At 41.2% G+C, this 12,054-nt stretch overlaps 1 protein-coding gene across 1 annotated transcript in view; it reads right to left on the bottom strand.

The window, feature by feature from the left end:
* Nucleotides 1–12,054, bottom strand: part of kiaa1109 (KIAA1109) — a gene marked incomplete at its 5' end in the record, with an annotated part of 74,668 nt that overhangs the window by 45,298 nt on the left and 17,316 nt on the right. Inside the window, 16 exons of the mRNA XM_079262349.1 lie at nucleotides 166–403; nucleotides 1,322–1,470; nucleotides 1,654–1,894; nucleotides 1,992–2,144; nucleotides 2,273–2,423; nucleotides 3,123–3,274; nucleotides 4,094–4,305; nucleotides 4,427–4,627; nucleotides 4,771–4,973; nucleotides 5,241–5,368; nucleotides 5,653–5,802; nucleotides 5,974–6,094; nucleotides 9,215–9,388; nucleotides 11,135–11,205; nucleotides 11,325–11,462; nucleotides 11,567–11,840. Coding sequence (XP_079118475.1) covers nucleotides 166–403; nucleotides 1,322–1,470; nucleotides 1,654–1,894; nucleotides 1,992–2,144; nucleotides 2,273–2,423; nucleotides 3,123–3,274; nucleotides 4,094–4,305; nucleotides 4,427–4,627; nucleotides 4,771–4,973; nucleotides 5,241–5,368; nucleotides 5,653–5,802; nucleotides 5,974–6,094; nucleotides 9,215–9,388; nucleotides 11,135–11,205; nucleotides 11,325–11,462; nucleotides 11,567–11,840 — 2,756 coding nt within the window. The remainder of the gene's footprint in view (nucleotides 1–165; nucleotides 404–1,321; nucleotides 1,471–1,653; nucleotides 1,895–1,991; nucleotides 2,145–2,272; nucleotides 2,424–3,122; nucleotides 3,275–4,093; nucleotides 4,306–4,426; nucleotides 4,628–4,770; nucleotides 4,974–5,240; nucleotides 5,369–5,652; nucleotides 5,803–5,973; nucleotides 6,095–9,214; nucleotides 9,389–11,134; nucleotides 11,206–11,324; nucleotides 11,463–11,566; nucleotides 11,841–12,054) is intronic.

Below are 12,054 nucleotides of genomic sequence, written 5' to 3'. Positions count from 1 at the left end.
AGCGATGGGGAATAAAACATGATCAGATATACAAAAGTGGTGGGAGGGGTGAAGGTTCAGCATTACTGAACAGTAGAGGTCACTGTTGGAGCGAAAATGTGGACTTGAGGTGAATTAAGTTCACATTTCTGATGAGTGTGTATCAGAAGCAATCTGTGTATCTACCTGTGCGAGTGAGGGAGCTGCTCTTGGCTGCGGCGGCGGTGGCGGCAGACGGCTCGTTCCTCTGAGGTGTGCCCTCCAGCAAGTTGTGCAGACTCCGAAAGCTGCCTGTCAGGTTGCTCAGCAGGCTCTCCTTCCTGGGGCTGTCTTTGGCCGGGAGGCCTGCACGGCTCACGTGTGCGGGTGAGTCAGCTGCCGTGTCACCGCTGGTGTAGCTCAGCGACTGGTAAGGATGGGAGCCCTGGGAATGACAAATGTTCATATGGCTTAGCTGTCCTCGCATCTTTCACAAGAACTAAGTTGCATTTCATTTAAAAGACAGGTGTGATAAATCTTACAGAGGAACCTTATGAGAACGGCTGAACTCAAAAGTTTAGAGGAAACTTTTCAGACAAAAGAGCTGAGTTGGCTCAACACGCAGCGTTTTAATTTGGCACGGAAAGAAAAGCACCGCCACCAAGCCACTAAGTGTACGCTCTAATCTTTCTGATGTTCCAAAGATGGAGTCACCTTCATACCTCACGCTAGACATCCCTCCCAGTCTGCTGTCATCTGGTTTCTTTAAAGAAGGTCAGAACACTCATTTTAGCAAATTGCTTGATTTTCAGCTCCAACCTTCCACTTTAAAATGTTAAGAAATGAAAAAAAAAACCAACTATCGCTCCTTTACACGACTAAAAATAACCGCTTGATTTTATTTACTTTTTGCCTCAACAGTCTAAAGGATGAAAAGTGAGAAAAGCAGCAAATGTTTCCATAAAAAGAGATGGAGCTGCTGACCTTTCAGCAGTCCAGGTTCAGAAAACTTTCTGCTGACAGTAATGCTTATAAACTCCAGCAAGGGTAAAAGAGTGTCTGATAGCTCGCCATATACTGTAATTCTACTTCTTTGGGGGAAATGAAATAACTCTCGCAAATAAATCCTGGTAACTTGACAGCATGCGATTCCAAAACCAAGATTTATGGCTGCCTTGCAGGCTGTCTTCCACAGCTATCTGTGTATCGCAGCAAGAGCAGGATGGATCTACAAAACCTGCGGATCTTAGTACATAAACATAGAAAAATTTATATGTTTGTGTGTCAGGGGGATTTATTAGATTGAAAAAAAGTAAAAATCACAAAATTAGACATGTGGATGGATGCAATTTTGAGCTTGTACCTTTATTCTGAGTGCAGACTCGCTGTGTGTGTGGGACTTGGAGAGTTTCCTCATGATCTCCACTCCGCTGACAGGACCAGAGTTTCCTTCTTTAGGTGGGGGGCGACTGCATGCTCCCTCCAGCAGCATGGTGTGTTCGCTCACTGTGGCTTCACAATAATTAGATAACATAAAACTCCCAGAATAAACTTTTAAAAAAAACCCATAATCCATCTCCACGTGCAACAATCCATGTCTATGCAGCCAGTAAAGATTAAGAGTTGGTAGCATCTAGTTTACCTTTAGTCACATGAGTAAAATTTACAAAAAAAACCAAAACTGTACGTTCGCACCTGCATCGAACTCAAACTCCGCTCCATCAGCGCTGGTGTCACTCTGCAGCGCAGCTCCATTGTCCAGGCCCAGGATCGTGTCGCCTTGGTTCTGCTGAGGCTCCTTGGGTTTGGTCAGCTGGTTGGGTTTCATCAGACCAATGGCCTTAAAACCCTGAGTTACGACGATGAATTTCATCCACTGTCTGGCCAGAGCGACCAGGCCTTTCTTTAGAGTTACCAGGGCCGGGACGCCGTCATTCTGGGACAAAAAAAAAAAAAAGAAAAAGAAAAAGAATTTACAGACCTAGCCTAACAAAGAAAGCAGAGGAGCACTTATCACCAGTCATGTGACCAACCATGGTGGCCTCTTCTATGACGGAGTAGTCAGCTTGCTGAAGGTAGCGATGGAGGATGTTGCAAAGCATACAAGAGGGGTTCTCATGCAGGTAGCGAGCTCGTTTGGTCACGCGGTTGTACTTGCTGCGAATGGGGATGTGGATGCTCTTTTTCTGTTGGGAAACAACTGGATTTAATGGACAAATGCAAGAAGCGACAAAATGTCACAGAAGTTGTCGGAGAAACAAATCTTTATGTGTAATTACAGATGTTTAGTTCTGAAAATATCGGCAGTGCTCACCTCGAGAGCTTCGGTCATGATGCAGCCCATAACGGCACACACCCGCAGCGTGCCCTCCATGTCCAGTTTGCGGAGGGAAGATTTAAGCTGGTCAATGGGAACCAGCCAAGCTCCAATGGCTGGTGTGGCTGTGCTGAGCAGGTTCAGCTGCCTAAACACACAATAAAACAGAAGGACATTGTTTTACTCGGCTTTTTGACTCTTGACTAACACACTGACTTTGCAACAGCTGCATGGAGAGAATTTTCATACTGTACTCATTAGGGGAGGGAAAATCTAGTTTTTAAAAAAGGCCAATATTGGGATTTTTTGCTTCACAATTTTAAAAAAGATTTTTTTGTGAAAAAATCTTTCTTTTTTTTTTTTAAATAATCCATTATAAATTTTTTGTCATTTTTATTGATCTTTTTACTTGTCTTCTTGGGCATTATAGCAGCAAAATGATGGTCTGGCTACTGTGTTGTTTTTTTTTTTTTTTTTTTTTAAATTTAGAAAAAAAGAGAAGCAACAAAAAGTTTTATACATTTTTTTTTGTTTTTAATCTACAAAAATCAGCAATATCGAAGAAATTGTGAGAATGGCAATTTAAATCAAATAAAAAAATCTAAATCAAATCGAATCCGGACGAAAGCATGTAGTCACTTACCGTTTTCCAATTTCTCCCTGGGATCAATGTTTTCCTTTGATAATCCCACTTTGTATGAATAAAAGACCACTTACATTCCCATCAAGCTCATTATGCATAAATTTAGAAGAACGAGTTCACTCACATAGTTTAAAAATCAATCATAGACTTACAATCGAACAAACACTTTCTCCAATGAGGTTTTAGTAATGGGTGCCTTCGTACCTGGATATGTTCTGTGAAGGCGAACGCACATTAGTGGGAGCGGCAAAACTGAACCAGATCTCTCTGATGGTCAGCTTCATGCTGCTGGAATCAGGTGGAGGAGGCATGAGAGGGAGGTCTTTCTTCAGGTCATCAGATTCGACTCCTTCGTCCTGCAGCAGAAGGAAACAGGATTTAGCAGGAAAGAAATGCTCGCTTTCCTCTGCGACTGTCTCTCCAACAGATGCCTGAAAAGGCCAGAACAAAACTATGAACCTGGGTACTACCGTCCCACTGGTTTCTGCCAGTTCCCGTCATTGTAGATCATATGGAAACATCTTTTATCTGCTTTACTCAGTTACAAATCCTCAGTTGCAGATTTTGAGCTGATGGCAACACATCTGGAAACAACAACATCTGGATGGCAACACATCTGGAAACAACAGCCATGAAGTTTCCGCCTGGCTGTTGATACAGAATGACCATCATCCTCTTCTACCACCCCCATCCCCAAAAAAATGACGACGAAAATGTTGCTTCTTTTTTACACGTTTAGAAATGTCCATTCATCTCCAAGCTTTACTTTCCTGTTTAGTATTCTGTTGTTTACTGTGAGCAGTTTCACAACCATTTCATCATGCAGTGATGAGGTTTGTTCACGTTTAAAACAAACAAAATAATACTTCTGTTTGCAAAAGAAATATTTAAAAATCTAAAACAGGAGATTCATGTCTGAAACATAGATGTAGCATCTGTCGAGGAGAAACATTTAAAATCGCAACATCTTGGCACAGTGATGTATGGTCCGTTAAATCCTTGCTAATCTGAATAAAATAAAATAAATTAAAAAGAAAAGAGGACTGAGAGCTCAACTCCAAAGCAACAAGTACCCGGTAAAAATACAGAATAACCTGGTTAGAGCTCATTCCGTACAGTAAAAGAGTTTTAGGAGGATTGCTGCACAGCAGCACAGATATTTTCCCGCCTCTCACCTGGTCGTCTGAGTCCGAGTTCTCATTAGCATCTGAGGCAGGACTGACGGTGTCGTGCGGCAGGTTGTCGTCGGACACGTCGGTGCTGTAACCGCTTCCCGTCTGAGAGCCGGTAGAGCCATTAGACTTGGACATTCCCGTCTTCCCTCCAGCATCCGAGCGACCCATCACGCCAAACGCGTTGTAAAGAATGGCTCCTGACTGACGGCCCCCTGCAACACAGTGTGAAAAGTTTACTGATCTGAAAACAAAAGCCCCCACCTGCAGAATCGAACTATTCCTCCATCCTAAATGTAGGCCTGGCCTCTGCTCAGAATGCCTGGATTGGTGCACCTTTGACGGTGAGGTTCTCTATGCCACATTCGAACATGATCCAGCCCCATTTCTCGACAGATGTGGCAGAACGACCCAAATCGCTTGCTGCCGCCTGGGCATCGGTTTCATCCACCAATGAAAACTCCTCCATGTCCTCCAGGCCAAACAGCACTTTGGACTTCTCAAAAGGGATAGCTGTGATGGCGCATGTGCCGATATCTGCAGAGGAGGGGGTTGGTGAACACAGCTGTTAGACAGCACTACATAAAACTGTAGCTTTTATCATTAACAGGAGAAAGGATATGTTAATACAGAGATTATTAGATTTAGGTTATAACTGAGTTCAAAGCTTGAACTTTGACCTGCAGAGTCCAGGCCTCTTAGCTGGCTGTGGATTCGGTGGATATTGAGCCTTGCGGCGATCTCTTTGCCTTTCTCGATGCCAGCGTTGGAGCGTAATGAGCCAGAAGACTGAGGCTGCATCTTTGTGGCTGACGCGTACTTCTCCAGCATGACGGAGGGCCGGCCGTGCTCCGTCGTGTTTGGAGTCTCTTCCACAATTCCCCTAAATAAAAAAAGAATGAAATTATGTGTTGATGTCTGGATTTGTCTGTTCTTACATTTTAATTCTTATTCATTAATTAATAATTTGTCACTGATGTTGCAAAATGGGACCTTATTTGCAATGAAATTTAGTTTTAAAGGTACAAAAGATCAAATTTTTTTCTTTTGAAATTGGACCATGTATGACAGCTCTTGTTGTTTTCATACAACCCCAAACTAGAGCTAATAACCCAACAGGACCAGAAACAATAAGCTGTGGAGGTCTTACCTGTTCATTCTGAACTGGGTTGCGATCCTGTCAAAGCACAGCGCCACCAGAGACACGTGTGTGACACATTTACTGGAGCAAGACGGTGACCCCTCCTCTACAGAAGCCTGCAGGAGGCAGAGGTTCACCTGCAATAAAGAAAAAGCCAAAACAACGGACAACAAATCAACGCTGGACTGTGTTAGAAGAACATATTTAAAATGATTAATTATGATATGATAAGGATAAATATACAGAATAAAATCCTGTAATTGAGACTGTCTGACTTTTGAGAGGTTTAGTGCAACAGTAAGGAGCTTGTTTAAAGGATCCGAATGACAGATAATATCAGGATCCTTATGAAACTCATGTGGTCAGAGCTTAATCTGGGAGCACTGCTGTCCTCTCATTGTTCTGGGTCACGGGTTCTGACCTTGGGAATTGAGACGTTGGCTTGAAGGCCCTTGATTTTCACATTATCCGGTTTGATGGACAGCTCTGTCTGTCCGTGGGAGATGTTGAGCGAGCCAGGGGTCGTGCCCTCCGTCTTGGACAGCTTGTGCTCCTGCTTGCCTGTTTGGCTCTGTGTGAATCCACATCCCAAACAATGAGACATGCATCAGTAAGTGGACAATTAACTGGGATTCAGTTCACTTTAAAACTAAAGCTGATTTGACCGAATCTGAAAAGATTTTAACCTAAAAACATGTAACCTTTCTGTATGATGCTCTATTCAGGGATGTTTTATACGTACAGACTCGGTGACTGTAGACTTGCTGATCTGATACGCTTCGTTCAGAACTTTGCCGTGCAGGTCATCCAGAATGGCTGCCGGATGTCGGATACTGGCAAAGTGGACCATGGACTCAATGTATCTGAAACAGACCGAATGGACAAAATAGATGATATTTTGTGAAAGGTCTGATCTGCTGTACAGCTTTAGAAAGCAACAGCATTTCAGTCTTTCAGAGCAGAATCTCAGTCTGAAACCAAAACCAAGTAAAACATAACAGGCTGCTTGCAGAAATCATTTTCAACTCTCTCTTTTTTTAAAACATTCTTAGCTCAAGTACTTGATTTTGGGTCTAGATCAGAACTTGATCAAGAATCACACACAAGAAGAGGAGTTAGGGTTAGGGTTAGCGCTTTTTAAAAAGAATATTACAGTTGTGCTCATATGTCTTCATCCCCTTTCATTAAAGAAAAGGCTGAATTAACAACAGTCACTCAAATAACTGGAGACTTAAAAAAGGAACAATAACTAAAAATTTGCAACAATATAATTTAGTGATATAAGACACTGTTTTTTTCTTTATGGAGTTGAAGAGAGAAAAGAAAAACAAACAAATTGTTCCTGGACAAATTAGAGCACTTTTCTGTTGAACTGTGGGACAAAACACCTGTCAACAGGTGCAGAAGTCTGACTGAGAGGAACAGAAAACACCTGACTGGAGCGGAAACATTAACGGATTGTTCAACAAAATATTAGTTTATGAGTGATGTGATATGTAATAAATTATCTTTTTGTTTGCTTTTTAAAAAAATATTTTTCATATGATGTAATGTAATGATTTTCATAAAATTTTTATTTATTATTACTTTAGTCAATTTCAGCTTATTTTACAGACAGCTGTTTTTTTCCCTTCTTTAATGAAAGGTTATGAATAAACATGAGCACAACTGTACGTCCCTTCTTGTTCATATACTAAATATGCCTCTGAATTGTCCTTATAAAGCAGAGGTGGGCAACTCCGGTCATAAAGGGCCGCAGTCCTGCAAGTGTTAAGAGTTTCCCTGCTGCAATACACCTTACTCAAATCAATGGCTAATTAGCAGTAAGTGCAGAGTTTAAAGTGGAACTATTCTGTGCATTTCAGGCTAATTTATTTTTATTTCTGAGACCAGAAGGGCTGGGATTGATCGAGGTATTGTCACAAATGGCTTTATTTACTTCAGACCGACCCTCTCCGTAGGCTGTCAGATCAGCCTGCGGGCAAAACGAGTGGATTGAGACTCTTCCGCATTAAGCCCCGCCTCCCGCCACTGCACTACATCGGGAGCGCGCACCGCAACTGCTTTCGCCGTCATTGTAACGTCTCATAAACAGAAGGATTAGGCTCATATGAACTCAATAAAAAAACAAAATACAATGTCAACACATAGCATACAGCCCTACATGTTGGAACCTGAATCAGACCCTGGAAACAAAGTGGAAAACAGCAACCCACAGCAACGAATGCAGCAGGATGTCTCTCTTTGGTAAACTCACCAGCCATCGTTGGAAATAACTTTATCCGACGTTTTCCACTCGCCTGATGTATTTGTACAGAGCTCCTCCCAAATATGATTCACGCAAAATTAAAACTTGTCACGCTGCAGTGCCAAAACACTGACACCGCTAGTGTGCTAGGTTAAGTTTTAATTTCATCGTGTGATAAACAGGAACAGAGATAAATGAATGAGAGCAGCTTTATTGGAAATTCAGCTGTGTAAATGTACTGTATATGAAGAGACAGGCAGAAGCAAACACAAAGCAGAACGCGAGTGTTCTTTTTGTGACTGCATACGTGCAGCACTGCCACAGTAAATATGGTAAATATATTGTGCTGTAAGAGCGTCATCACCTCAGACTAACAAAGCCGAAATGAAAACAATACTACTTCATTTCTTCACAGCAAATGTTGCCGGAGAGACTGCGACTAGTGTTATCTCTTAAGCCGCTGATAACTAAGATGAAACCTGTTGCACGGGGAAGGAGAAAAGATTGAACAAAAATCACTGAGCAGTCACAAAATTTGTTGTTTAAAGACCTGAACTCTTTCCCACCAGTATTAGACCTGCATCTCCTAAAGTTTAGGTAACATATTTTTTCATAATCTGGTCTTCAAAATTGTTTAAAGCCCCACTATTGAACTCTGGCTGATAATTTCATAGTGACAACATCCAATTCATCATCCATCTTGCATCCTGTCTCCTTTCTGAGCTCTTTTCAGGCAGTAAAAGTCAGTTGTCTTCGTCCCTGTCTTTTTTTCTTTTCCTTGCTTTTTCCAATAGTTTCCTCTTGCATTTCTCTAGAAAGAGTTGCCAAATGACTGTAGAATAGAACAGAATCAGCCATGTTGTCAGTGTGTTGATATCCAGTTACTAGAGAGTGACGCAGTTCCATAAAGCTGTGAAATGATGGAGTGGGAAAAAAAGAAGTTGTACAGTGCAATTTCTCTGCCTCGGGATGCAATTGGGCAATGATGTTGTTGAATTGTGCTACATAAATAAACTTGCCTGGCTCCGTGAATGTACATCATGAAAAGAAATGTGGCATTAAAACCAGTCAGAGGTGCAGTTTTTATGTAAGAAAACTGTGTTGTGCTACTTTAAAACAGCAAATTTAGAGCTGATATTCTGTTTGCATTAGTTTAGTAAAGTATTTTGTATATATGGAGTTGATAAAGACACTAAAATAAAAGCTAAAATCAATTTAGAAATTTTTAACAGGCATTTGTGGACATTTTTCATCAGAAATATGAATTTAGACTCGACAGGAGAGTTTGTCAAGAACAACGCTGATACTCAATAAAATCCTTTCAACTCCCATTTTTATAAAGAATGATATGTCTCACACATAAAAGTGATGTTCAACCTCTTGTACTAAGTAATTATTTGGATACTTGCCACTTTTTAGCCTCTTAGCTACTAAATGTCAAAGCAAAAGCCAAGATAGTTTAGTAACATTCACAACCAGATGCTGATGGTCACTGCCATCCTTAAGATTCTCCCCACTACACACCACCAAGAATGAGATCAGAGTCTGAAACACTGTCAGCAAAATTTTATATCCACGGTGTGTGCGCATAGGGATTAAAATGGCTTCAGTTCAAATCTTAGCCTTGGGCTAAAAATAACCCAAAACTCTGAAAGTGCAGTGTAAGAAACGCAGAGGGAGATATGGTCAAAACAAGTTAGTATAAATAAAACCCTTGAAAAAGACTGGTTGCTACCTGTCCAGGGATTCAGCCACAAGAGGTGTGAGCACCACATTGATTGCCCCTTTAACCTCCACGATGGCAGTGGTTCTGGTCTGGGCCAAAGGCTGCTCCAGAGTCCAATCATCTGTCATTGTGTCCTCATCCGTGTTCTCCATGGCCCTCTTATCCAAGGGCGTATAAGGTGTGCTGTCGAGGAGACAAGACAATTACTTAAAAACACCAGGAGAGGCTGCTGCTTATCTGAAGAGGATGTAAGACCCACTGTTATTGGAAAACATAAAACCTGAATGTTTTTATGTTTTTAAAAGAACCCATTTACATAGCCAGTAGCTCCCATTCTTTAGTTCTGCAATGCTATTGGATGATAAACAGGCTCGGCAAAAAGGCAATAAGCTCATACTACTGCAAAGTTTCCTCAATCTTTGCATGAGGCTTCATATATCACTGTAAAATCCCCTGTATATCTTTGTGAATATTAAAAAGGCCAGAATAAGCAAACACTAAATTCTAGTGGAATTCAGACATTAAATTAGATTTTTAGCTTGTTAGGTCTTTGTTGTAATTTTACTACATTGGGTGAGGATGGTAATCAAGATGGCGGACATTTCCTTTCTCAAATATACCTGTGAAATAATGAGTGCAGGGCAATGATTGAAATGTTTCATTGCAATTACCTGCATGATTTTCTGTATGCCATAACATAGCATGTAATGTAATGAAACACTTTAAAAGGGCTGTAATGCAAACTTTTCTTTCCAATCACAGCTATGTAAAGAAAAAGGAGGAACTTTTAGTTTCACAACAATAAAATGCTTTTGGAGAGCAGTCTTCTCTGTTATGCAGTAACAGTTACAATATATCTGGCAAATCTTACATTTAATATTAATGTAACAAAATCAAATGTTTATGAAGGGTGAAGGGTGAAAATTTCAGTGTTTTTTTTTTAAATAGTGCTTTCAAACCTGTGTGAATCCACCTTCCTTCTCAACACAGCTCTGCAATATGAGCGCAGTGAGGCAGAAACTAGTTTCCAGTGTGTCTGATTCTCCACGCATGTGGACTGACAGATCTGGCAGATGACGTCCATACCAATCTAGTAAATATCCATCGAAATGTGTTTTTGCTTAGACCAGATTTAAGTAATCTGGAATGAACAAATGATTTCATGTTGTGGTATCTCAGGATCTTTCAGCTGTAGTATTTATATCTCTTAGTATTTATTAGATAAAAAAATTAATGAATTTGTGACCCCCAGCTGCAGCCTGGAGAACGGGGCGGGCCTGGATATTGGGGGTTGTTGGATGTCAAATGGGCGTGGTTAGGGTTCGTGTCAGGGTTAGGATTAATCCAATCAAAATGTTGAGAAGGCGGGGTTGGACATCCAGCCCCGCCTCATTCTCCAGTCTGCAGCTAAGACCCTCTGGACTGGTTGTGTAGGATGGTTATTGTATGGCTGCAGGGACAGATGGGAATGCTTTTATGTATGATACGATCCTCTTCTCTGGGAATATAAGTGGTCTTGTGGTTCTTTCTACTATGATGATTATTTAATTTAGCAGGAGATACAGCCGTATATGCATGGCAAAGCACCCCAATGGAACTTAAAATCGTGATAAGTGAAATGTTTTTTGTTGGCAGTATGATTTATTAAAATATGACTGTTGTGTGGTGATAATTAATAATATTGTAGTGCTATTATAGTACTTAGTAAGAGTTCCACATTCCAAGTAAACCCTTAGTTGCTCTGTGTATTTCGTCTGGCTATGTGAATGTAAATCTAGAAAAATCTTCTCCATCAAGGCCAACACATTTCTGTAAAAACATGGTTTTTCTATATTTTTTGGTTTTACAGAGTTCAGATCGTGATTTAGTTTTATATAATACTGACTCTGTTTGATGACTTGAATTACATATCTTGTGTGGCTTTACTACCTGTTGTTTTCTCCCATCAGTTGCAGACCTCTATCTAGAAGGGAGCTGGCTGAGAGGCCCTGCTTTACCACCTGTAACGTAGAAGAAAACGTGGTTGGCGTATTACTGATGAGTACATGTAGTTAAACCTCTTACATGAGATAAACTCAGCTACTTGCAGAACAAATACTGTAAAGTTGAAGTCAAACACCTTGAAGCTGGGGACAGAAAGCTGGTCAAAAGAGGCGGAGCTCTCCTCACTGGTAGGCGTGTCCAGATCAAGAGGCCGATGCAAAGAAGACTTAGAGGTCCGTTTATTGGTTGGCTGCTTGACAGACCAGTTCGATACCTGGCAGAGGTGATGTTGAAAGGTGACAGAGTGAAAATGTAGAAGACAAATTGTGTAAATTTTTCAGGCTTCATAAGTCAGAAGTACAAGAGAAGTGAAGGTACCTGATAATGGGCCAGGTAGTTCTGGTAGCAAGCCATGACATGTGGCTGTCGAGTCACAGGACCCGGTTCGGCTGTCTTTTCGGCCTCCACAGAGCTCTCCTCCTCCATGGCCAGAGCTGAGACAAAGGAAGCCTGGGATGTGTGGCTGGGTAATGGATGGGGTGGCAGCGGGGGGAGTATTGGTGGTGGCGGCAGAGGACGCGGCTCAGTGATTAGCTCCCCATTAAGAACATAGGTAAGGGGACCTTCAACGCTGTGGTAGATGGAACTCCGGCTACATAAAGAAAAAAAAAGGAATCAGATAAAAATATTTTCCATTTACAACAAGTACGCAGTAAACCAAGGCTTTATGAGAAGAAGGAAAAGGTCTTTAAGGCACACCTACCTACCTACACACCTACTCCGATTATTTCTACAAACAATTCTAGCTGCAATTTTTTTATTTGTATTAGTGTCAATAACAAAATTCCAACCAGCCATTAAGCAAG

The sequence above is a fragment of the Telmatherina bonti genome (genome assembly GCF_933228915.1).
Source record: "Telmatherina bonti genome assembly, chromosome: 22".
NCBI classification, from domain to species: Eukaryota; Metazoa; Chordata; class Actinopteri; order Atheriniformes; family Telmatherinidae; genus Telmatherina; species Telmatherina bonti.
The sequence above is the reverse complement of the archived record's forward strand: the minus strand, read 5'-3'. Positions and strand labels throughout refer to the sequence as shown.